Source organism: Diadema antillarum, unplaced genomic scaffold (assembly GCF_040938485.1).
Source record: "Diadema antillarum isolate AM-2024a unplaced genomic scaffold, OU_Dant_1.0 seq00000975_RagTag, whole genome shotgun sequence".
Classification (NCBI taxonomy): domain Eukaryota; kingdom Metazoa; phylum Echinodermata; class Echinoidea; order Diadematoida; family Diadematidae; genus Diadema; species Diadema antillarum.
Window position 1 is genome coordinate 766,420 of NW_027271817.1, and position 27,158 is coordinate 793,577.

Consider the following 27,158-nt stretch of genomic DNA (forward strand, 5'->3'; position numbering starts at 1 on the left):
CCCACCTCAACGAAAACTTTATCATCCTTTTAAAGGGATATTCTCGAAGTCAGATGAAATATGAACAGTTGACCATCACACAAAGTATAGGCCTAATATTAGTGTCTCAAATTGAGATTTGTGTACAGTGATAGAATGCGTGTAGGATGAGAACCATGTCTTGCTATCAATCATATTTATTCATTGGATTTCATGATGGTCTGGTACTGAAGGTTTCAAACATCTTACAACATTTTTTGTTTTAATCTAAATTGAAGTAAGTATATGTCTAGGTTTCAACAGGTTTGTATGCATTCATACATGTGTAGATGTGTTGTTTGCCACTCTGTTTAATTTTAGTGTCAAAGAGAGAAATGTCTACCCAAATTTATCTCAACTCTCAGTCAGCACCTGATCGTTCAAGATGTACTGATCACTCTATGAAGACACAGTAGTGTGCCATGGTTGCTGAAAAAAAAAAATCTCATTACCAAAGTTTTGTAAACATAATTTGACAAGACTGAAATGGTATCGATAGACAGTATTGAAATGATTTGACCTGGTGTTTGGTCTGTGAAGAAATACTTTTTTTTTTTCTACTGACATTATGTTTGTTTTTAAAAGTGCCATGTAATGTTTTATAGCTTCACTTCACATTGTTCTCTCTTTCAAATGCACATAATGCACATCCTGCTAAGTTCTACATGTATGTAAATGGGATAATATGCAATATTTACCTTGTCATGTACAGTCTTTTTTAAGTGTGAAGTTCTATGAATCTGACAGGTACAGCACCAATAATCTTTCTCTTTTTTTCCTTACAACTCACTCTAGAAATCTTTGTATGACAATATGAACACTAAAGCTCATTGGAAGTAATCTACACAAACAAAAGAATGTTCATGTCCTAAAAGAAAAGAAAAAATCCAACCCAAACAAAGTAGAAAGTAGAAAATGTCGAGTAAGGGGGTCACAGCAATCAAATTATCAGATGTTATCAAGGCATTACAACCAAGAGCTAAAGCATGAAGTGAATTAGATAGTCTACACACAGCCACACTACACTGCACGGCATGGTGGCATGCCGTAGATCTCATCTACTCCGCTCTCTCAGCTGCTTCATTATGTAGTTGTGGCGTTGCCCCAGTAACAGTAATTGTCATGGCGACGACCTGCTAGGGGATGCCAGACATCTGATGGAGAGCTTGTTTTTATGATTGAAATTGAGAAGGCTTGAGTGAGCGTCTTCTGGCCTCCCTGATATCGTGTGTGAGCAGCCACAAATTAGATCTACAGTTTATAGCCACATGGCTTCCCATGGCAGCTTGCTGGATGCATTGTTTCAATGATACTATAGTTTCTTTTGAAAATCTGAACACTGAGTCATGGGAGCTATGAGTGCAGAAAAGAAGGAATGATTATACCTGCATATGTGGTACATGTATCTGAACCCATCAAGTCTTTTAGAAAAAAAAAATCATTGAGTTTTGTGGTGTAGATAGCTGTATCTTTTATCTTCGAACTTGATTACTAGAGTTTCATAATATAGAATTCAGCTGTTCTTTTGAGCCATTTGATATTTAGAGTTAGGATGTGCTTTGCTTTGGTAGCAGAATTTTCAAATGCCTCTTAAATTGGCAAATAATTTGTACATTAGTGATACATTTAGCAAGACTGAAGTTCCTGTTTTCCCTCTTATATTGAACAATTTTTGTACATGTAGGTTTGTTCATGAATTTGTGCAAATCTAATGAAGCATTGAAATTCATAGGTACCAATGTAATGAGGACAAGGTGAGAATTCTGCTGTAAAAATTGCACAAATAATTGCAATGCAATGTTTTACTGCACTATCAAGACATGTTTATGTGGTAAAATGTGGATAAATCAATTTACATGGTAGTACATGGTTAAAACCTAGGTAATTTATGACCCTTTATTGCCTAGCTTCAATCAGTCACATTTCTTCCGAGTTGAATCATCTAGATGATATTTGATAATGTCACCCCTCAATGGCTCCACCCCATTTCTATGAACTGGGAGTATATTTAAATAATGTACAGCAGGCTATTCATTGTGCATAGGCAGGAAGGCATTTATCCCCTTTGCTTGGTTTGTGGGCAGGTACAAAGGATAGGTAAACATACAATGGGCAAAGTGTCACAATAGAAATGAATGCCGTCACCTTTCCCAGCTTCAGACTACCAATGGCGCAGACATGGGGAATGCGTCCTACGTTGTAGTAGAGCGCAGTGAGGGAGAATGTCGCATGGACAGTGATCATTGTCAGTGCTCAGAGTTTGAGGTCAATGTGATTGCCATTCTTTGCATAACTGTCTGATGACATCACAATGTACATGTATAATAACCATTTCACCTACACATGTACCTTGGCTTGAGTTAGTTTGCTACATTTAAAGAATTGTCTCATAACATTCTTCTTATAGTTTTGTGACCAAGGATAGATATGCTGTGAGGTTATATCAGTCACGAGATGAAGAGGACATGTTATTGTTTACACCTGGCTCTCTTAAACTATCATTACTTTGCATGTACATGTAGCAATATTTCTTAGTCATAGTTAATCACATGTTGGTTATACAGGTTGCTGTGATCGCAACAGGTTGATCATGTTATACATGTACATAATTTATACTTTGTGATTATGTAGTTATAGAAAATGCAAAATGAGCAGGACAAAATGATACATTTACTGGTAATTTGATGAGTTCTAGAGAGGCTGGCTTTTTTTGTTCCTTGGCTTGTTTTTTTTTTTTCTAGATTGTTTTTCTATGGGTGGGTAAATGGTTGATATTTTAATAGCTATTGCATAGGTCTCAAAGGCGTCTCTGATCAAAACCTTATCTTGACAACAACAACAAAAATTACAACAGATGTAGAGATCGTAGGAGCACCTGTGATTTCTCTTAGCCAGATAGAGGAAAGTTTCTCAATTTAAACTATAGAAAGATACCCATTGTTCAGTGTCATTTGAAAATTAGAGTTGATAGATTTAAGAGAAAGTGATACATTAGGAGTTGTGAAATACTGTAAAACATGATATATTCGCGGCATTAAATTTTCACGCATTGGAGCTGACAGCCTTTTTTGTGGCATGAGATTTTCACAAATTTTCACTGGTGTTCAGTGCATATAGTGTAGACAGGAACTTTCGCGTGCATGTTAATTTCGCGAATCTTGGCGCTCACGAAATTCGCAAAATTAAAATGTACGCGAACATTCCTTGTTATACAGTATAATGTGAGAGATGGTAACCTACAGTATACACGAGTATATATGCAGGATACAGTGAGTGGGCTTCATGCGTGGTGTTTGGTTACAAGCAATGCCTGAACTGTTGCAGCCTCAATAATGTGTTTTCTTATCCTCTTTTATCTCACTGTAACACAGTTATAATGTGGTCATCAGTGGTCCCCCACCTAACAGTCCTATTATGTTTAATCTCTGTGGTATTACTCTCATGAAGGCCATGTCTATTGTTCTCACTTTGGGTTGATGAAAAGACCTAAAGCAAAGGGGAAGGAGGGGAAAGTTGTGTATGTCAAGAGAAGATAGAGTGAGTACAGCTCCAGTGGTCTGTAGGAATTCATTTTTCAAGTAGTTTCCAAGTAGCTTTATCTGTCTCCTGAAACCAGAAATGTGTGTATTATCCACTTTTCATACAAAAATGTAGCAGTATTTGGTAACCAACAGATATCATGTCATTTTCCAAACATTGAAATGTGCTCTGTATAGCCTCATAATCATAACTCAGGACTGTGTAATAACACATGTATTTCTTGCTAGTAATACACATATTATACTTTCAGTTGGTCTATCGATGGGGGAAGATGGGGATATGAGTTGCAAGTAAGAGGAAATAACTTTCACGAATATTCTATCAGCCTCAACTTTTGAGTTAATACATGTACTATTGATGTGCATTATATTTAATCGCATGTATGTTGTAATTTTAGTGTGCTTTTCAGACAGAGCTACTTTTTTCATTTTGCTCAGCATGATTGATAGCAAGGAATCTATAAATCCAAATATTTGGCTTCTTCTTCTTCTTCTTCTCGAGTCACTACGCAGAATGGAACGTTAGATTCTTCCAATCCAATGTTGGATACACTGCCTGGCACAAGGCGTTAGAGCTGCCAGATCTTCTTTTTATTTGGCAATCATGCATGAATGCTCCTCAAATCAACACATCAGTGTTTCATTCCTTCAGAGGATGATTTATTTGGTTAGTGTGTGGGAAATGCCTGTTTTCTGTGTACAGTACACTAGATTTACTGAGGTGTTTCAAATGATGGGGGAGGAAGGAATACACTGCTTGTACAGAGTGTTGATAGTTCAATATCTCCATCAAAAAAAGGGGGGGGGGAATGATTGTCTATGTGAAGTCAATTGTAGATAAATTATCAAAGATACAGCTGTATCACAAGGCTGAACACTTCTAGAAAATTAAAAACAAGTTGTATTGGTGAGATGGAAATAATTGATTGACTTTTCTTTTCAGTGTCAGACATGTTCTTATTCAAATAAATTTAGTGAAAAAAGTGCAAGGAAAATTATCAAAATAATTTGTCAGTCCAAGCCTTTTTGATAACATTTGAATGCTACAGCTGTAGGCCTACATAGTAGTGCTGTAATTGTTGATTATTGACTTTGATGAGAGGTACGTATGTAGTGTATTCCGTGATCAGTCAGTGTATAAGCCAGCCTAATGTAGCAGGTTATCCTCACATGGTGGTTACCACAGGTCTACAACTCCCAACCTTGTATTGGTAGTTTACTGCACCTAGTGGTAGGGATTAATGATGGAGAGGTTGAGAATAGAGGCCCCTGATGAGGATTATTGTCTGGTTCTGGTATCTCATGGAGATGACCTGCATCGCTGCTTACAGGATTTACATTTCCTATTGTGCCCCCTCCCACCCCCACCCCACCCCCACCCCCCCCCCCCCCCCCCAAAAGCAGTGTTTTCACTGGTCAATTTTGTTCAGTTTTGAATCCACCTTTGCTGAAAGAGAGGCAAGGATTAATCTTCAAGTCTGGATAATGACTCTTATGGCTTGTTACAGTAAAATGCTCTGAACTTGTTATGCGGAGTTCAAATGTCATGATTATGAGGTAGCACACAGGAATTAGGTAATTACTCCACTGTGCACCCTGCAACAACCTTTGATTTAAACCAGCTAATCACTTTCCTGTGAATAGGCCTGACTTCCTATTGTAAAGTAGCTTTGAAATCTGGTAGTGCTCTGCTTGTGGCCTGTGTTTTGAGCCTTAAATCAATCACTAGTTCGTGGCCATAAATTACAAATTGTAAACTGAGGGTTAGGAATCATGGACGATGGATGGCTTTGGAGCTGATAAATGTATTAAATTAGCTCACAAAATCAAAGACAGTAAATATAATGTTGTACAGTAGTTGATGGAGTTTTTTTTGTTAAATATTTTATTACTTTTTAACCCATTGGAGTGTCAAAAAGAAGCAATTCCTCTTATATCAAAGAAAGGGTAGTCTAGAAATGATGTTTGCTGTGAATCCTATCAAAGGTACAAATGCACAGAACCTTTTGAACACTTTTGATAGGAAATTAAGAAATGTTAAGCCTTGCCATGTATTCTATTCAATTTACATGTAGATGTGTTATGCTAACCATGCATGGCTGAGTAATGTATCGTCGATTCATACACTAGAATTGATTGCTTGCACTGTTCTGCACTTCTCTGTTTGCAAGCAGTGACAAAGAAAATCAATAACTGCCCCCTTTGCCAAACAGTTTTTTTTTTTCTTTCTTTTTTAGCTGTACGGATAGCTTGCCTATGTACACTGTGTAGATTGATGACATGATGTATTTAGAAGAGAAAAATGGGGAAAAAACAACAACGATCATAAATGTGGCTGGATGACCATTTTCTTGTGTAGATGTTATGTGTCTGATGATTGTGAAGTAATGAGATGCTACTCATATTGCCAGCATTCATTCTTGCCATGAAGCTGCCAGTCTTTACCCTGACATGATAATTGATCAGTGAATTAGTCCCAGATGGCTGCTGGTTATGTGACATGCTTACCAATAATATTCTGAAGAAGACAATCCGTAATTGGTAGCATTTCATACAAGTAACTGCCGGTATCCTACAAGCTCACTTCATAAGGGAAAGGCATGAACAACCAATATTAAAATTGCATTTGTAGTTTTCTGTATTAGGGAAAAGTGTGTGTGTGTGTGTGTGTGTGTGTGTGTGTGTGTGATGTAGGAATAAATTAAGAGCCATGGAGGTGTTGGCTCAGACACCCTTCTTCCTGAGAAATTCAGTCTCTCAGCTGTGATGTAGAGTGTGTGATGCTATTCCGCAACATGCCATACAGCTAATCCAAGCTGTGATCTGAGAGATTGATTTTATAGATCTGCTCTAGAGTATACAGGAGCCCAACACTTTTCATGGCCAGAGGCTGATGAGGGTGATATATGAAATATGAATTTATTTCAGCAATAATGGCTAAAAATTGAATAACAAAACAAAACAAAAAATGAATATGACTTCTGTAGTTGTTGGTACAATGTATCTGTTGATCAGACTGTGCTAAGCAAGTATGGGGGGGGGGGAATAATATGAATCTCTTCAAAACAGCTGAGTGAAATAAAAGAAAAAAAAAATAAAGTTTGAATGATTCCCTAAAACAATCACACACAAGTTTACTTCAAGAATACTAATTAAAGGACAAGTTCACCTTCATAGACATGTGGGTTGAGTGAATGCAGCAATATTAGTAGAACACATCAATGAGAGTTTGAGGAAAATCGGACAATCCGTTCAAAAGTTATGAATTTTTGAAGTTTCTGCTCAGTCACTGCTGGATCAGAAGACTACTATAGCTTGTGATGTCATATGAGTACAACTATATAAAGAAAGTATAAAGAAAATTCAAGATATTCTCTTTTTTCTCACATAATAAAAGAACACTCGACTTCTCTCTTTCAGATGTCTGGGGAAATAATATTACCCCTAACATAAGTCAGTAACATGTCGAAGAAATGTGTACTTTATTCAAGAAGTCAAGTTTTGTGAAATTCTCCTTTTATTTTCCTTATATTGTTGCACGCATGTGACATCATACACTGTAGTAGTCTTCTCCTCCAGCAGTGATTGCACAGATACTTTAAAAATTCATAACTTTTGAACGGATTGTCGGATTTTCCCCAAACTTTTACTGATGTGTTCTACTAATATTGTTGCCTTCACTCAATGCACATGTATATGAAGGTGAACTTGTCCTTAAATGACTCATACCAGTGGCAGTGTGCATTTTGTCTAGATACAGTTCCGACAGTGTACAAAATTTCCTATTTTCCTTCAGATTTGTCAATTCGAAAAACAATTTTGTGTTGTGCATGTAACATGATTTGTACAGTCATGAAAGATATGCTGCTCATTAACTTTTGGTTGAGATTGTCTTTGGAAAGATAGCATGAATAGATTTGGTGGGGTCTTTTTCTTCACTTGAAACCCCTTATGCACATAAATGTGTGGGATAATAAGAGGTAATGTTCTAATTAATCTTTTACCTGTTAAACATAAAGTAGTCAAACAGAGTAGTGTTTTGAGTGCATTTAGTGGAAGGCATGTATCTGATAAAGTATCTGTAGTTGCTTCAGATATAAGAATATATTGGAGTTCTGTCATTACCTAAAGCATATAACTATTGTACTAAACTGACTGGTATTCCACAAAGTTGGGGCACACTATTAAAGGACAAGTTCACCTTCATAAACATAAGGATTGAGAGAATGCAACAATATTAGTAGAACACATCAGTGAAAGTTTGAGGAAAATTAGACAATCGATGCAAAAGTTATGAATTTTTAAAATTTTTGTGTTGGAACCGCTGGATGAGGAGACTACTACAGCTTGTGAGTCATATGCGTACAACAGTATAAAGAAAATGTAAAGAAAATTCAACATATTTTCACTTTTTTCGCATAATAAAAGAGCACTTGACTTGCCACTTTCTAAAGGCAGGGGGAATAATATTACCCATAACATTTGTCGGTAATGAGTCTGGGGAATGTGTACTTTTTTCAAAAGATGAAATTTTGTGAAATTCTCTTTATATTTTCCTTATATTGTTGTACGCATGTGACATCTAAGTTATTCACACGCTGCAATAGTCTTCTCATCCAGTGGTTACTGCACAAAAACTTTAACAATTCATAATTTTTGAACGGATTGTCCGATTTTCCTCAAACATTCAATGATGTGTTCTACTAATATTGCTACATTCTCTCAATCCTTATGTTTATGAAGGTGAACTTGTCCTTTAAAGTCTCTGATAAGATACCAAAGGTCTTAGTCTGAGTCTTTGCTTCAGGTAACTAGTATCAATCAGAACTTTTGACAGCTGTATAGGAGTGGTGAAAACTGTGACAGTTTGGGAAAGTGTTGCTGCCAAAGGTGATCATAAGCAATCCTCTAGATATTATCCACCTCTGCTACTCATCCATTAGAGCTAAAATATACACTTTGTACATGTAGCTGCTCAATTAAGTTCTAGGGAAATAGCCTGCTTGTCTGAACGGTTGCTGATAGACCGATAAATTCATAACTTCCTGAATTTGGCCAGAGCAGCTGGCCGCTCCGTCAAACAGGCAGTGGCCTGACTTGAGAACTTGGTGTATCCTCCCCTTCTCCCTTCCTGTAGTTGTCTTCTCCCTTCTCCAGCTGTGTCCAGGGAATTAACTGACAAGCTGTGTCATCTGCTCCTTATTAGAGGGCACCTTGACATTCACTTTGTTATGATAAGTAAGAACACACTAGAGCCCTTTTTACACTTGTGTTTCTTAACCCCGTACTTTCTCTGACCCAGGACTATCGTTAGTCCCGTATCAATTTTTTCGGCTTTTTACACTCGCCAATAAATCCCGTACTAAATCGTAAGCTCTTGTCCTGGGCTAAGGAGAAAACTGACCTTTTTACACTCGCATTTCTTAGCCCCGTACTTTCCAAACCACATGAATATTCATGATTAGGCTGTGCACTGTACAAGTACACGCACGCACCGGCAGCACTTGATTACCTCGTTTCTGATTGGTCAGTGAGGGGTCGGACTTCGTCTTCGTCGCTTAGCCGCAGATTATTTTTTTGTTCTGTTTACACTCGCCTGCTTGGCACCGCAATTGTGGGGTTAGCACCGCAATTGCGGTGCTAACCCCTGCTATTTTGCAGGGCCAGATAGTACGGGATTATTGGTGGGGCTAGCCCACTTTCGCAAAAACAAGTGTAAACAGAAAGTGGGCTAAGGAAAGTCCGGTACCAACGGTGGGGCTAAGGCCCCCCTTAGCCCCACCGTTGGTACGGGACTAAGCAAAAATTTACAAGTGTAAAAAGCCCTTAAGTTGCATAATATGTAGATGCATTGCTGATTATCATGGGAAGGAAAATTCATTATTTTGGCTCATCCTTTCTCCAGGGAGATTTGTTGTTGGGAGACTAAAACCCATCCCATGAATAAAGACTCTCAATTACTCAAGTTATTTTTATTTGAAAACAATTCAAATTAAGCCTTTTCCCCCTAACTCATTTCTAAATATTTGTATGGTCTTCAATAATCAGCTGTATAGGAAAAAAACATTCCTTTCACACATAATGGAGTACTCAGTCATGTGATAGGACTTCCTGATTAACCAATTGAAGACGAGTCCCGAGTATACTCAGGCGAGTGTCTATGGGAAATGCATGTTGTAACAAAATCTGTCCGTCCTCAATGGGTTAAGCAGAAGTCTTGAATAGAAATGTCATTTATTCTATTTAATGCAACCATGATTAAGAGTGTGTAGTAAATACACATACATGTACTCCTATCCTACATGTATGCATCCATACTAATACAGAGGGAGTGTTTCCAGTGGCTGATAAACACAACTCTCAGCTACAATGTACTTCATATTCTGTGACTTCTTTAATTTACTATAGGGTAAGACACAGGTTTTGAGATCGTTGCATTGCAAATTACTTTGTACGTAAGCCTAAATGTTAGCAGAAGGCAGTACATGATACGTGCATGTACTGATGTAGCTACGTTGTGCAGAATGACATGGGAAAAGTCTTTCGAAATTACAAAGGGGAGAGTTACATAATGTGTACCTGTTTCTGTCTGTTGTCATTCATTCAGTGTGGATGTCTTTTTTGTGTGTCTTTCAATAAGATCTCCTTTGTGACATGGATGTTCATGGTGAAGTATGATTCAAATTTCTGTCTGTCTGTCTGTCTGTCTGTCTGTCTGTCTGTCAGTCTGTCTGTTTTTTCTTATTCATCTCCCATCAACCTGTCTCTCTTTTTCCTCTCCTGTCCCAGGGCGGCCACCAATCGCAAGCTGAAGGAGCAGGTGGCCCTAGAGCTGAGCTTTGTCAACTCTAACCTACAGCTCCTCAAGGAAGAACTGGCAGAGCTAAACAGTGATGTAGAGGCCTACCAGAATGACAGCTATATGCGCAGTGTGCCTCTCATCCCTCTGGGCCTCAAGGAAACCAAGATGCTTGATGTTAGGATCAACTTCACGGTTAGTATATGTGTAAATTTTTAAAAAGACTGTAGTCTTGTGAATACAGGAAATCACAGGCTGACTACAAAAATGTCTTCCAAAAGAAACCATAAACAATACAAAATGTAAGCCACAAGAGAAATAAAGACAGAAACTAGGGTTTTTACTGTGAAGTACAACATGAACCTGCAGAAATTCTACACAATTGCATCTAGGCCTATAAGTTTTTGAAGTGGTATATAAAAGTGTATGTTACTGTGTTGGACACATGAACTGATGACTACACTTTCCAATATCACATTCCTTTACAAATCTACTCTTTGTGTAGGTTCATACTTACAATGCCCTATATAGTGAAGTGTTGGTGTAATGGTAGGCTTTTGAAATAGTTAGAAAATAATTGAATGCATCAAAATATATTGGTAATTAGTGGAGTCTTTACCGCTACTTCAGTTTTGTCAACAAATTCCAAATTATTCCTTTTTTGTTTTATTTTATATTTATACACATTTTAAAATGGTTCAAACTCTTCCAATCTTACTCACTGTCTACATATGAATGTTTGTGGCTGGTTATGGTATAAAGAGAGGGGAGGTCTAGAAAGATAATTGCATATTGTAGACTGGTAAAATGCAATCTGTCAAAGTTGTAGAGCATTATGCAGTCCCACTGTTGATGTGAATAACGTGTTATATCAATTAGGTAGATGGATTTCTTTAACAGCTTAAGATGTTTATGTGACATGAATATCATCTGTGTGAGAGCAGCCCCCTCCCCATCCACCCATTCAATTGATTGGACTAACAGCTTGTCAAGTCAACCTCTTCAGTTGCTCATTAACTGCAGAATTATGCATCATGGCATCAGCTGCTGAAATGGTGTGTTGCTAGGGAAAGCTGCATCTTTTGAGGCTGAATATATCTACCATACCCCCATTTCCCCCCTAACTTGTTCATCACATCCAGTATGAAAATGATGTGATATAATTGGTAATGGTATGGCAATCTTTGAAATAGCCCACTAGCTAGGGCATTGCATGTGAACGAAGAGGTAATCCACAATATAAAGTGTTTCTGACACCTTTTATGGATCCAATTATCCTCAGAGTGATGATAAAATCAGTGGCATGATATAACCTGCTTGCATGTTATCAGCTTGTAAGATAACATGTGTACTGATAGCTATAAACATGTACATATTGGCCTTGAAATACTTTTATATCAGAAGTCAGTGCAAATGTGCCAATGGCCTTCTATTTCTCTCTTGCAGGATTACATATCAGAGCATTACAGTGCAGATGGGGAGAAATTTCAGAATGAGATCAAGGAATTTTCAGAACTCAGACAAGTAAGTGATGTGTTTACAATACTGTTTTGAGACATACTTCAGTTTGTTTGTTTGTTTTTGCAAATATACTGTACCTGTCATTGCTTTGAGAATGATAACCATCAGTGCTTTAACTAGATGATCTACTGTTGACCAAAATTTCAAGAAAAGGAAATACCATCAGAATATAATTACCAGAATTCAAATTGTAGCAGTGATTATGTTTCCTATCAGAGTGGAATTCATGTAGTGACATCTACAAGTTATTAACTAAGTGACTACTGATTAACTAATTCTGATAAAATTGAACTCTCAGAAAAAAGGAGTCTAGATAGCTGTACTGTTGTGATTGAACTTTTGAACTTCAGATATGAATGCAAGCCAGATGCTTGAAAAGACTGTGGATGTGTCCTGCAATGTTTATAAATTCTCTGGTCTTCTCTAAATGTCTGTATACTTAATTATGCACAATTCTAAACTGTAAAATGATCTGTTGATGATTTTGTTGCCCATTTAATATTATCTGTTTGCTTTCACATCAAGTAGAGAGATACCCTCTTACCTGACCCCAAGTTGTAAATTCAATATCACTCCTTTCTCACTTTTTACTTGTTGCTTGAAATTCTTCTATTCAATATCTCTCTCACATTCTCATCATCTGCAGTCAATACGGACACCCAAAAGGAATGATGAAGGTGTTGAGTTACTCATGGAATATTACAACCAGCTCTATTTTGTAGAGAACAGGTTTTTCCCACCTGACAGGAATGTAGGCATCTACTTTCACTGGTGAGTGATTCACAAGATGATATAAATGGTACAGTCTTGTCCTTTCTTTATCCATTACAGAGGAGGGAACATGCTGATGATGGTGTCGCTATAATATAAAGTTGGGATTTTTCTTTCTTCTCTTTGTCATAGTTTTTGTGCACTGGTATACATCAGGTAGGAGGCATAAACTATAAGTTACACCCAAGAGATAAGAGTTTACTATGGTTGCAGGGTTCATGTGTTATGCATTCTTAAAAAGCTCAGTACATTGTATATCTAGGAGTTTGAACAGTCAATATTGATCCAAACAGTGGTGAGTGGGATTATTTTGGCATGGCAACGATGAGGCGGCAGTGTATACAATATGTCCTGCTTTTGTGTTTCCAGGTTAGTACAAGTATGCTGGAGTCTCTTTGTCAAATACTTCAGTGTGACTTTATACTGATGCATGTTTGTTAGGCTCTTACTTGTGATTTTGTCAAGCTGTACTGTGCTTGTCCAGTTTTTCACTTAATGTTAGATTCACTTGAAGGGGATCTCTCTCCTCTCGCTGAAGCTGTCTATGTTGTTTATACAAACATGTTTGTTAGCATTCAGCATTCAGTGAATTCCCTCATGTATCTCTTTCAGGCTGTAAAAAAAAAAGGTAAAAAGAAATCAACATACACTGTAGGTGGGTTTTTGTTCATTGTCAAATGCCCCAGAATGCAGATAAATACTCTGAATATTTACAATTTATTTAATGTAATTGGAAATACATAATGTGCAGCTTAGATTACATACTAGTAGAATTACATCATTGGTGAAGAGAGTGATACTAACTATATGCAGTGAATAAACCTTGAGCTCCTGAATAAGGTATTATTCATTTTATGATAGATATTGGAATTTGTGACATCATAAAGATTTATAGAGTTTATATGACAAAGGTTAGTCTAGTGTATATTTACTTTAGCTTTTGAATAGCTAGGCCATACCAATGCATGCTAGGATTTAACATGTTATACTGGTTGTCCTATTGGCAAAGATAAGGGAAATGGGTACACACACATGTCAATCTGATGCAATGTAGAGAGTTCCACCCTGAGATTGTGGAATAATTCATGATTTCACTGTGCATGATAAGAGATCCCTGTTTCCACTCTCAACCTGTGTGATACCCACAAAGTGTAATTTGAGCTGTACAAGACACTTGAGATGCTTCATCAGGGATGGAGCAAGCCAGCAAAATGGGAGCTAAATTCCAAACAAATGAGGAAAAAAAAATGCATAAGAACTGTGGAAATTATGATTGATAGTATCAACAGTAAAGTAGAATTGAGGGAAATCTTTTTATTATTCAAAGGATAGTTCATTCATCAGTTGTTAATCAAGTAGTTTTACACCACGTGTTAATCTGCAATGCTGTAAATGCTTTTAGCTTTCATGTCACCTAATGAAATCAGACTTGAGACAAACATCTTTCATGTTTGGTTTTTAGTTTTAGACTGTTGAATATTGAAATAAAAATGTAGTACACTGCTACAGATCTTTGCTTTCAGTGAATTTAATAATCACAGAGACTAAATCATTTTAGCTGACATGTACTCATGTACAATACTGTCAGTTATAACTTGAATTTTGAGAGGATTTTGTAGGATACAATGTTTACTTTACAAACCATTTATTTCTGTAAGATATATTCAAAAATCAATTCCTTTAGTTGAGATTACCTAACATAAACCATGTACTTGGAAACATGCATGAGTACATGTTACACATTTTGTGGACATGAAAGGTTGTGTTACCCAACAGTCAATAAAAAGGGGACAAACTACAGGGTGATGTCATATCTGTGAGTAAATACCCTAAAAACAAGTCAAACATAGACACGCCCGACATCTGCCATGACAGCTGACGATAACATCAGGATTGCCCATCGCTGGTATGGAGAGACCCAGGTATTGACACAGAACAGTTTAGATCAGGTCTTTATCAGTCTACAGGGCCTGAAGTCTGCAAGGCAGGGGACTGAAGCCAAATCACTACATTGGTCTAATGATAGAAAAATCTTGAAGGCTGTTGTCCATTAAAATAAAAAGGAACGTTTAGCATACCTGTGAGTCTGAATTTCTCATTTCATTTCATATAGAGTCAGGTATATCAATTCTGATATAGATTTAAAAAAGAAAGAAAGACATTCCGAACTTAGCCTTGCATTTGCCAAAACCATTATTATCATTATTATTATTTTTTTGTGGGTATGCATCCATTAAAGTAGGATTTCAGCACCTGTACAACTCATGTCCTCACAATTTTTCTTTCTTTCTCAGAGCTTTATGTGTATAACATCTGCTTGAATGATATCAGAATAGTCAAGGGATTAAATTATGTGCTGATTCAAAGTTATTGTGATGGTTCAACATGAGATATTTTTCTAATTTGCTTTTTATATCGCTTGAAATGATTGATGCTGAAATGCAGATGCAGGAAGTGTTTGTGATGGTGATATCCCCAAAGAGTCAGTGATAACCTTTTTCTTTTTTCTTTTTTTTTAGTCTGTGTGATTTGAACAAGATGTGCTGAAACAGACTAGATTTTTGATAACAGTATGGAAGTCAAGAAGAAATTATTGATGGTATTGATGGGAAATTATAAGAAGCCATCAAGAGCAGGAAAGCAAGTCCAAAAAACCTTAAATTGCTGTTTCTACCAACCACCTTTAACTTTAGTTGTAGCTGTGTGCCTTGTCTTAAAACTTTGAAACAGAATCTTTGCAGATTTGGTAAAAGGTGCCTCCCACCATGGACCTAGGTCCATGCTCCCACACAGGCAGTTTCATGACCACATAAACACAATGACCACCAATAGAGCAGCCCCAGAAATGACTGTGTTTAATCTGTCTAACCCTAAACGCTGACATTAAAAGAAAAGAAGAATATTTCCATCACTACAGGAACTGAGAGAGTGTGTAGAAACACTTTTGCATTATATATGGAGTATAAGTCATGATTTCATGAACTACAATGTATGTCCTTGATCATGGGACCAGAGAATAAAGTTGATTTTATGATGACTTCAGCTCCTTCCTTCCAGTCTGATCAAACTCTGTGCTAGAAGGGAAGAGAAGGGCTTTAGCCAACAATAGTGCATTTGTTTAGGGCCATATTGTGATGCACAGAGTTTCTCTTCAACAATAGATGCATCCTTTGTGATGCAAGAGTGACCGCATTGAAAAGAGATTTGTGTCTGGTTAGGTATGGGAATCAAAGCAGGTGAGGTAAAGTGAAAGTCTGTACAATGCTAGCATAGTGCTTTGGCCTGAATCAAACTGGTAAAAAAACATACAACAACAACAACTGTGGATTAAAACTCCATAGTACTAACTGAAGGTGTTGCAGTGGGGGTGTGTGTACCTCATATAAAGTACAAAGTACCAGTATTGTTAGGTGCCTATTGCCTGCTGGTCTTGTAAGGCAATTCTTATCCATCAGAGAAGCAGGCCTCGGCCCTATATTTTAATGAAAGTGCCTTTTCACACAGGGAAATTTTTGCAGTGTGGAAATATTCACGCATTTTATGTGACCAGAAACCAGCACAAAAATAACAACATGCAAATATTTTTGCATGCCATTATGTTCCACTAATAAATGTCTAGATTTCGCAGAATTAAAGACAAAAATTCAATAAAATACTAAAAACCTTCATCTCACACAGCGGAGCGCAAAAATAACCACTTTGACAGTACTGACAGTTTGTGATGGCTCATGCTACAACTAGGGTCATTTACATACAATTGTAATTTGTATGATAAACATGTGTAGGAAATAGTTCAATAGATCATGTGAAAGGGGTGGGGGAGGAGAAAGAAACTGTAAATGTGGGTCATGAGAGTTGTATTTCATCAACAGACTGCTTTGAAATGCTGCTATCAAGGTGAAACACTAAAGGGCACAATAAACTGAGGGAACAATTTAGTTGATGGAGGGAGGGAGGGAGGGAGCTAGTATTACCTGACCTGCAGGGCCTGTCTCCACTATACTTAGCCAGCAGTTATCAGCTTACCAGCTCACAAATCAGGCCCAGGGGATTGTACTCTGTTACATAATGTAGGCCAAAAATCCAGCTTAGAAAGGAAACCACTTGGGAACACTGCCATCATTTCAGCATCCAGTGATATATCAATCTGTGAAAAGTAGAGTGGCAGTATCTTGTGTGTCATTTACACCCTTTTGCCTCTCAAACTGATGCAATCCTTCTGATCAAATCTATGATTAGCATGCACTATATTTATAAATAAGTATTATTGCTTTAAGGTTTGTCCAAGAGAATTAAAGGCTTAACACTGTAGATTTGACAGAGAGGGAAAGAGAGAGAGAGAGGGAGGGAGAGATAAAGTGCAAATGGCCATGAACCATGTAATTTTATGATATGAATATGATTACCCACTTTATGGTGTGCTGTTGCTGAGAGAATTATTAAAGGTGGCACTGGAGAGAGCAGGATAAAAAATGATTGGTCTTAGAAAGACAAGGAAAGATGGATATGTATGATATGAGGGTCTCTCTTATGCATTTTTGTTCCTTCCTCTAGTCAACAGACAAACTATGCATACTATGTGAAACTCCTACTTTGATAGAGCAAAACTGATTTTGCCACTTTATCATTTTAGTGTTCTACTAACCTGCACACCATATCAGTCACCCTTGTTCAAACTATGTTTTACAATGAGACTTGCAGTTTATATGACTTTGATGGTTTTCCAACTCTTGTTGAACACTGACAATGCAAAGAGAATTTGGAAAGCTGGAGTTGTTTGCTGGTTTAAGATCATTAGAGGTAGGAGTTTTAGTGGGAAGTAGGCTATTACTATCTCTCAACATGAATTGTGACTTACAGTATCAAAAGTTGTGGTCTTTTTCTTTCAAAGCAGAGCCCCGAGAATAAAGAATGAAGCAATTGATGACATATTATGTAGGAGCTTGTGTAGAGCATTAATTGACACCCTGTTAGGTTCATGTACATGTTACCATAACCAGGCCCGGTGATACGGTGCAGTTAACGCTGCGAGTAGAAAAGATGGCAAAGCTTTTGAATTCATAATAGCTAAGTTTTGACATTATTTTTACAGGTTTGCCCCCAATAAAATCCAAAGTAACTGATATTGCGAGTTAGAGAATAGTTTCCCCTTTAATTTGCTGTATAGATTTTAGCATTGATAGCTTTTGAGGCAAGATATTGCGATTGTCCTGCAACACTTCTCTAGCGGTTTTCTGTAAACAAGTTGTTTACTTTATGTAAATTAGGCATCAAGGGCGAAAGCTTCTGGCGAGTTAATTGCACCGTATCGCCAAGCCTGTAGCTACTCATTTGAACTACCTTGGCATCAATCTTACCTAGTGAAAATTTCTATCCTTTTACTATATTCAGAAAAAGGAAAGAGATTTCTGTGCTTTATCTGTGTATCCTGTCTTAGATGCACAAGTATATAAATAACATTGACAAACATACTGAGACTGACTAAATCAGAAGTATCGCTTGCTGAGTTTTGGCTACAAGTAACGTCATATCTATAGTTTGTATACCAGTTAGGAGACTTATGGTATATATCTCTAGAAGGTGTAGCACTCATACAAATTGCTTTCTCTGTTTGAAACTTATTCTCCCAAACCTGATAACTGACTTCAACATTGTGTGTTTGTACTGTAAGTGTAGACCTGATAACTGACTACAGCACTGTAGGTTTTTAAGTACAGCCACCTTACTCTCTGAGATCTGAAAACTGGTCATTGCACAGTAGGTACTTGTATGAAAAAAAAAAACCAACAACAACATAAGGTGATAACTTGAATTTGGTGAGAAGCACTTATTTTCAGTTGAGTTGGCTCTTTTGGGTTGAGCTACTCCCAACTCTGTTTGCACCGAATCTATTTACAATGCCCTTTTCTATTTTCAAAGTTCAAGTTTGGTTTGAATTCATCAACATTTCTGCCTGTGTGGAGAGGCCTTGATTGCCACAGGTCACCTACATTGTAAAATATATTTTGTCGTTGACATGCATCACTGAATATGCAAAGCTGCACAAAAGCTATCCATTCTGAACTGAATCTTGATTCCCAATGAAGTAAAATCCATGGTATGTCATAAATATTGACTCAAATTTAATTGTTACATATGATAACTGTCAAATACAAGATAGTATGATCAAAGGTCAATTCCACCGAAAGGTTGCATTTTCTGAAAATCAAACTATTGAGTATAGATGATTAATGAAGCTTAATTAGATGATCTGGTATTGTTTACTCAAAGCAGCCTTTCACAACGGATATTTTGATACCTCATTTGTGAACATCGGTGAACGTGGAGAGGAGTTATGTCCGAAAAACCTTCATTTTTCATGAAAATTGCCAATTTTTGCAGAATTTATGTATCATTTCTGATACACTATTATGACCATAATACAGCTTGTGTAATTCTCAGATGGCTTATTTTCTGAATGTTCTTTGGTCATAGATTGGTTTTATGATGTTCTAGAACTTGTTCCGGCATCAGTAAATATTATTCTCTCAATCTCAAAATGTGGTAGTTGATAGCGTCCCATAAGTCACGTTTTTGTGTCCCATCAGTCACACTGGTTTTCCCTATCCTACTACTGTACCAATGAGTAGATATTCATACCACTTGGCTCAGGGTAAGCACCAACCCTTTGCTACATTCAGGAAAGAAAATATCTTTCCAGAGTCTCTGTGTTTAAGAATATTTCAGAACTTACTTTCCCATGTGAAAAACGGTGGTCCTCAGATGTCCCATAAGTCACGACAGCAATTTTTCATTGCTGAATGTAATGCAATGATACTTTTCAACTAAGTATGGTGTTTTCATAAACTGTGATATGATAGATCTAACCATGAACTGAGAAAAATGCATTTGATGCAACTATTTTCTCAAAATACTGGTTTGAAATTGCCGAAAATTGTCACTTTGTCCCATAAGTCACAATGGAATTGACCCAAATCAAAATGCAAACTGTACATAAAGGGGTACTGTAAAAGGAGGAATGTTGGAGGGCATTTTACTTTCGCTCATTTCGCGAGAGCCAAGATTTACAAAGTTATAATGCACAGGAAAGTTATTGTCTACACTGTAAGCATTGAATGCAAGAGACGCCTTGCAAAAATTTCACGCGGTAAAAAGGCTGTCGGCTGCAGTTTGCAAAAATTTCATGCCACAAAAATAGCATGTTTTACAGTAAGGTGCATGGACACAGTCTTCTTTTCTGCTAAGATTATGTAGTTTATTAGAGACCACAGTATCAGCATCCTCGGATTCCCTCCAACAGAACATTTGTATTCTACTTTGAATCAATCTTTCCTCTTTAAGTATGAAAGTTCAGATCAGATAAAACACTGTTTAATACTCTGATGTCACATCTGCAGAAACGGGATAATAAACTAAACAATAATAATAATAATAAGTACAGCATTTGTAATGCGCCTTCGATCTAGTATCCTTTTCTGAGGCGCAGAGGGACGTAATTATGAAAAGAATAGCATACATCGTAGTCATAATTGTACATAAGAAGGTTGAAAAAGAAGAAAGAGATAGATAGATAGAACAACAGAAAGACACAGTTTGACTTACATACTGCATGTTGCAGACTCAGTGTCTTCTTGACATTGAAGAGACAGGAATGTGTGAAAGTAAAACTCTGTGTCTTATAACTATGCAAAAGAATGAAAGCAAACATTTTTTTTTTTCATGGCTTGGTGTCTCTTTGAGTATACTTCTATCTTGACTAGTCTCTTGGTTTCTAGCTGATGATTGATTGTCTTCACCACTATTTGACATGTGTTGACTGTTCCTAAAGTTTAGGGTCATGGTGTGACTTGTGAGGAATTCTCGTAAATTCTCAGGCGATGAATCTTACCATGTAAGTGGTACCTCACTGTCAATATGTCAAGTGCAGCCCTGTTTGTGCACTGTTGTCCAATACCAGGCACTTTGCTCTAGCCTGGAGTGCTGTAGCCTTCTTCAATCCTTCTCTTCCCAATGAAAATAGAGTGGAAAATGGTATAGAGCTGTATCACATATAAGTGTTTGTTGAAGGAAATGAAAGTAAAAAGACTATGTATATCAAACAAAGCTATACAGTGGATATTTTTCTTGGATTAATGCTATTGTGGAAGTGTTATTGATAGGTAATGAGTCCCAGCCACCAAATGATTGTGACAAGCTGGAATGTCTTTTATTTCCATTGTGCAGCCCTCAGTCATACTCATAGCAAAGTCAAACAGCCTAATGCACTTGGGAGTGCCATTACATGTATGTCAGTGAGTCTTTTCTGTAGTGTTCTACCTGGCTGCTCTCTATTCATAATCCCTCATCAAATATGCACACGACCTGTGTGGTGTGGGCAGATGAAATATATGGGAGCAGCTACAGAATGTTTCATGCAGATATGGTTTAATGATCACAAATATACAACACAGTATTTCCATTGTGTATACGATTGTGTAGTGCAAATACATCAAGTGCCTTAGTTTGCCAAGGGTCCAATGCTGAAAACTGTATGAACCTTTGAGTGTTTGTTTTTACTTCCCTTGTACTTAATACAATATCAAATGATTAGAATTCCTTTTCAAGGTTGTGTTTTTTTTAACAAATATGAAGTCTAACAAAACTTTGCTGTTATGAATCCAAGAAAAAGAAGGCATCATTACATGTATATATACATAATATATGTAGATTTAGAAGAGAGACACAAAAGAGTTGTAATGCTAAGAGAAAGAAATTGCTCTCATGCTATTTTGTGATAAAATCAAGCAAAACACATGAGATGCAGTCACAAAAGCTACTAGAGGCCTGCCCATGTACCCAAACAATGTCATATTTGAAGTGATTCAAAGATATTAAAAAGATCAAAACTTATCTTGTATGAGGCCAAATACCTAACTTTTCATTACATCTTTTTCTTTTCTTTTTCTGCATGTCACTGCTGTTTTTGTAACCGATTTCTTTTCAGTGAATCTTGCCTTGAGATAAATTTGCCATGCCCTCGTGAATATTCATTGATACAGCATGATTAGAAATACATTGCACAAATGCTTTGCTGCCCTAATGTGTCGATACTACATGTATGTAAGTGTGAAGGTAGTTTACCTTGTATAGTTTAGGGTTATTGAGTTTGTAGTGGTTTGCATAAAGAAATCATGTTGAAAATGCATCTTAACAGACTGATAGACTTCAGTTTAAATGACTTTTTTGGACAGTATAAAAAAGACAACAGAATGGTGAAATAGCATTAAAATTGACAAAATTAAGCAAGTCATGACATTCTACTGTAGTTGGTAACATCAACAAATGAAAGTTGGTAATTTGGTCACATGATTATGATATGTTTTATGAGACCCAAATCATTCATTTTGCACATTAAACAGGCTACATTTCCAATTTCTATCAAAAGTATCCCTCATTCATACTACCTGCCAGATTTAGTATGAGTAGGATCTGTTCATTTTGTAGTTTAGGGTTGGCATGGTAGACAAAAGGAAGGTATTACAGAGGGTGATCAGTGTCCTTATCAGTGTTGAGTCCAGCAGTGAACTAGGAAGAAGATTTGCATCAATGGAGTTAGAAGTGTGACTTTGCTTGCTGCTCTGTAATTAACTGATGCATGTATATTTTAAACATTGAATGTAGAATTATCCATCACCATGTATATGGGTTTGTTTTTTCAGAGTAAGAAATCATGTCAACTAGAAATGAGAGAAGCTTGCTTCTATGAAATTTTGTGAGAGTGTCTAAATTCACATAAGCTTTGATTTACAGTACATTTACATTAAAAACCAAGGAGCCTTGATGTAAAGAAAGTTTAAATATCTGATATCAAGATTGAATATTGTTTCTGTAGTGAGCACATCATGGACATCACTTGAGTATGGCTTGCACCTACATGTATGGATTTATTTATTTATTTTATTTATTTATTTCTAATCTTTTGTCAGGGTAGTCCATTCACCAATAAATAGTGGTCTTCCATGGAGCCCTGAATAATATTGATGAACATATGTACATTAAATAGCAAAACGTATATACAGAAGATGACATAATACAGTGTAGATACATACCAGCATACTGTACATTGCAAAGTAACATAAAAAGTACATGCCACAGCAAGAGTTCACCAGAATGCCGAAATAACAATTAAAAACGCTATTATACAGGAATGATAAAGCCCAGAATGAATTTCGTGTGTTACTTACAAATAGCAACTTTGCTTAAACAATCTCTTAAATGAATATATGGAAGAAGCTGATCTAATTGAATGATCTAGCCTGTTCCATTCAAGTACAGAGGATACGATTGGGCTGCACTTGTGACAATCAGAGCGAAATCTTGGCACACATAGATTTCCACTGTCTATTAGCCTTGTATGATGTTCATGTACATCACTAGGCTTAACTAAGTGCACCTGAAGGTACGAAGGTGCTAAGTTATGGACGCATTTATATATCATCATAACGCGGCTGAAATCAAAACGTTTGTCTAGTGTCATCCATTTAAGACTTTTGAATAAATCAGCCGACGGTGTGTCATATGTTTTGTCCAAAATTATTCTTGCTGCCCTCTTTTGAATTTTTTCTAGCTTAGTTGTATGGTATTGAAATCTGTTTGACCAAACAACAGAACAGTAATCAAATTGTGGTAACACTAGACTATTATAAAGTAATTTTAGGGATTGTTGGGGCAAAAAGGCCTTCGCTCTCTTTATCATGCAGACACTTTTTTGGGTACGTTTACATACATTTTCGATTTGTTTAGACCATTTCAGTTCTTCATCTATTAAAACACCTAAACATTTAGTGAACTGAACTCTTTTAATCCGACTACCATCTAATGAAATACTGAAATTTTCAATTTTCCCGAGATTAGCACGGGAGCCGATAATCATGACAGAAGTTTTGTCAGTGTTAAGGACGAGCCGATTTTTCTTAATCCACCCCATTACTTTATTTAGTGCAACAGTTATCTTTTCTTCTAAAACTGTTGCGTCATTAGCACTGACAGTGAGGGTCGTATCGTCAGCGTACATATCTATAACACCTTCTGAAGTACACTCGGGTAGACTGTTGACATATATTGAAAATAAAAGGGGACCAAGAATTGACCCTTGAGGTACACCCAATTTAATAGTTGAAGGGTGGGACTTGGCTCCTTTGAATTGCGTCACTTGCTGTCTGTCACTTAAATAGGATTTAAACCAATCTACAGTCGTCTTACTACACCCTATACACTTTAATTTATGTAAAAGTAGGTCATGATCTACAGTGTCAAATGCCTTCCGAAGATCTATGAAGGCAACTCCAGAAATTTGATTATTATCTATATTCAAAGACCACTGATTCACAAGTTTTGCAAGAGCAGTTGATGTGGAATGAAATGGTCTAAAACCAGATTGATTAGGGTGTAGTAAATCATTCGCATTCATGAATTCGCTCAGTTGTTGATGTACGGCCCTTTCGATAATTTTACTCACTGTTGGTAAGATTGAGATGGGGCGGTAGTTATTCAACGAAGAAATATCTCCCGCTTTAAATATCGGTACTACCCGAGCCTTTTTCCATTCACGTGGAACAACTCCCATAGACAGGGATTTGTTGATAATATCGCAAAGAGATTCTGCAATATCATTCTTTGTCATCTTTAAAAGTTTGCAGCCGATGTGATCTTCTCCGGTTGCTTTATCTATGCCAAGAAGCTCGATCTGTCTCAATACAAAATCTCTCGTTATCATACTTAAATTAAATTGAGAATGAGATGGAACAAAGCCTTTGTCCTCATCAAATATCATTTGCGAAGTATTCCTCTGCAGGTCTTTTGTAATTTTAGTAGCATTAGATATGAAAAAATTGTTGAATGCTTCAGCAATACTTGCGTTGTCCGATACTTCTGCATCATCAACCTTTATGGTATTGGGAGAAATGGGTGATGATTTAGGCGTAAGTTCCCTCAAGCTCTTCCACATTTTCTTACTGTTGTTACGATTTTGTAAAATTTGGTCAGTGTTATACTGTTTTTTTCTTATTCTCATGAGATGAGTAACTTTGTTTTTTAGATATTTATAGGTATTCCAAAGATCATCACTATTGTTAGATTTAGCAGCTTTGAGAAATTTATCACGTTCCGTCATGAGCTTAACAATCTCATCAGATATCCATGGACATGCATGTTTTCTTATCCGCTTTTTGCGCAAAGGTATGTGCTTGTTGATAACATCATTGAAAAGAGTCAACCACATATCCCACGCATCATCAACGTCGTCTATATCTTTTATGACCTGCCACGGAGCGCTTCTCAAATCACTATAAAATTCCTCCTCATTAAGATTTTTGAATGAGCGAAATTCCGCACATTCAGATTTTTTATGGATCTTTGCACTGAAGTCCCGAATAGCATATACCAAATAATGATCGCTAATGCTAGTCTCAAATATTCCCCATTCACTGTAAAGTTCTTTGTCTGATACAAATATCAAATCAATTAAAGTAGAAGCAGTATTTGTAACTCTTGTGGCAGTATCAATTAACTGACTTAGTCCGTACATATTGGTATAAAACATAACTTTTTCGGCATTCACATCATATTGGTGTGGCATATAATTACAATTGAAATCACCTAATATAATACAACTCATATGTTCCGAGAGAGCACAGTCCAAAGTCCTGTCTAATTCGTCAAAGAAATCGACGTGAGAATTCGGAGGTCTGTAAAATTCCCCTACAAGGATGGAAGGCTTATTTGGATAATGCAATTCAAACCAAAGGCATTCTAAAGTAGATGAATTCAAATCGTCTCTTATTTTATAGTTGAATCTTTTGGAAATATATACAGCCACACCGCCACCATGTCTTGTACGGTCTCTACGTAATAGGACATAATCATCGATATGCAATTCAGAATCATCAATCATGGAATCACAAAATGTCTCATTCAAACCAATGACATCAAGTGATGTATGTCTCAGAAGTAATCTAAGTTCATCAATTTTAGAAATTAAACTACGAATATTCAAATGGGCAAATTTTAGACCCCTCTTTCTGAGCGGAGGAATTGAACCATTCATCAAATTATTGATTTTACTTTTGATTAGTTCATGTGGTCGCTCCTGAAGAGAATTTTGTGCTTCGCCAGTGTTAACATTATCATTGCAATTCAAATTTTCGGTACAAACTTTCAAGGCACTGTTAGAAATTGGTTGTGATTTTGACTTCAATAAACGAGAACCCGCACAGTGTTCACCAAAGTTAGAGCGGGAGGTTAACAGCATGTTGCCGTCACGAGACGTAGGTGCTCGTGCCAACCCTGTTGAGCTTTTGTCAGTGGAAGCCACGGGTGTCTTGATTGATGTAAGACAAGTTTTAAAGATCGATGGAAAACTATTCTGCCATGGTAAGGCTTATGTGTGGTATGGTTTTGAGGATATTTGTTGCCTTGTAGATAGTGAGCTATCTTGATTTTGGTTGTAATGTGGTGTATTGCAGACATCAAAGTTCATATTCCTTCAGCACAGTTTGCAATCAAGCTGGCTTCTCAAATCAACAGCAATCAGAAGTTGTTCTGGTTGTAGCAATGGGCTGTGAGTTTGTATAATATTCAGCTAGTCTCAACCTGGATTAGCTCTTGCTGGGCATCATTTTTGCATCAGTGATCAGTAATTTCAAGCATACAGTTGTATATGCTACATATATGCCAGAGAAAATGTTGAAATTCAGGGCACAGTGAATATCTCCCTGTGCTGCTGTTAATGTTAATCAGAACCTACGATGGGCTGCTTTAATAAATCATTTGTCCTGGGGAGCGGATTTAGCCAGTGACATGCAGGAAACTTCAAACAGTAGAATTGCAAGACTGCTGATTATGAAGTTGTGATAAATGAATACAGCGCCTGTTGTAGACATGATGACTCAATCAGCGTGAAGCGATAGGCCACATCGAGTGGTGAGATATTCAGTCTAACCTGAAAGAAAAGTTGAATTGTGGGTTATTGAGGCTGTGGGAACCCTTTTTGATGAGATGTTTTGCCAAACCCATTGGAGTGGAGCATGCCTGTTGTGCCTGGTTTCATTCTTTTGTATGGATGGGATTGTGCAGGAGAGAACATGGCCACCTAGCTCCCACATTGGAGCCATCGCTAAGGTGACCCAGACGAGGTAGACACCTCTGGTAAACCTTGGATGCCATTCAACATCAGAGTCATCTCTTCAGAGTTAGATTGTATTCTCATCATTATGTTACCAAGAAAAGTTATCTAATGATAACTAAATGGCATCATATCTGTGTGCTATCTGTTGTATGAATTATTTTAAGTTTATATTCAGTTACATGTACATATGGGTATTTAGTAACTTGATTTGAGATAAACATTTTCTGAAGAGCAACTCTGAAACAACTGAAACACACTGACCTTCTACATATTACTGTTGTTTTCACCATTAAAGACACAGGAGTGTGGGGATTCATACGTGGCCCACTTTGTTTGCTGCCCATCG

The 27,158-nt window shown here is 37.0% G+C and overlaps 1 protein-coding gene across 1 annotated transcript in view; it reads left to right on the forward strand.

The window, feature by feature from the left end:
- The window catches only part of LOC139742034 (rhophilin-1-like), a 66,330-nt gene that overhangs the window by 14,965 nt on the left and 24,207 nt on the right, over positions 1-27,158 (forward strand). The window contains exons 3-5 of the mRNA XM_071652596.1: positions 10,347-10,551; positions 11,803-11,880; positions 12,524-12,648. Of these exons, the coding sequence (XP_071508697.1) occupies positions 10,347-10,551; positions 11,803-11,880; positions 12,524-12,648 (408 nt within the window). The remainder of the gene's footprint in view (positions 1-10,346; positions 10,552-11,802; positions 11,881-12,523; positions 12,649-27,158) is intronic.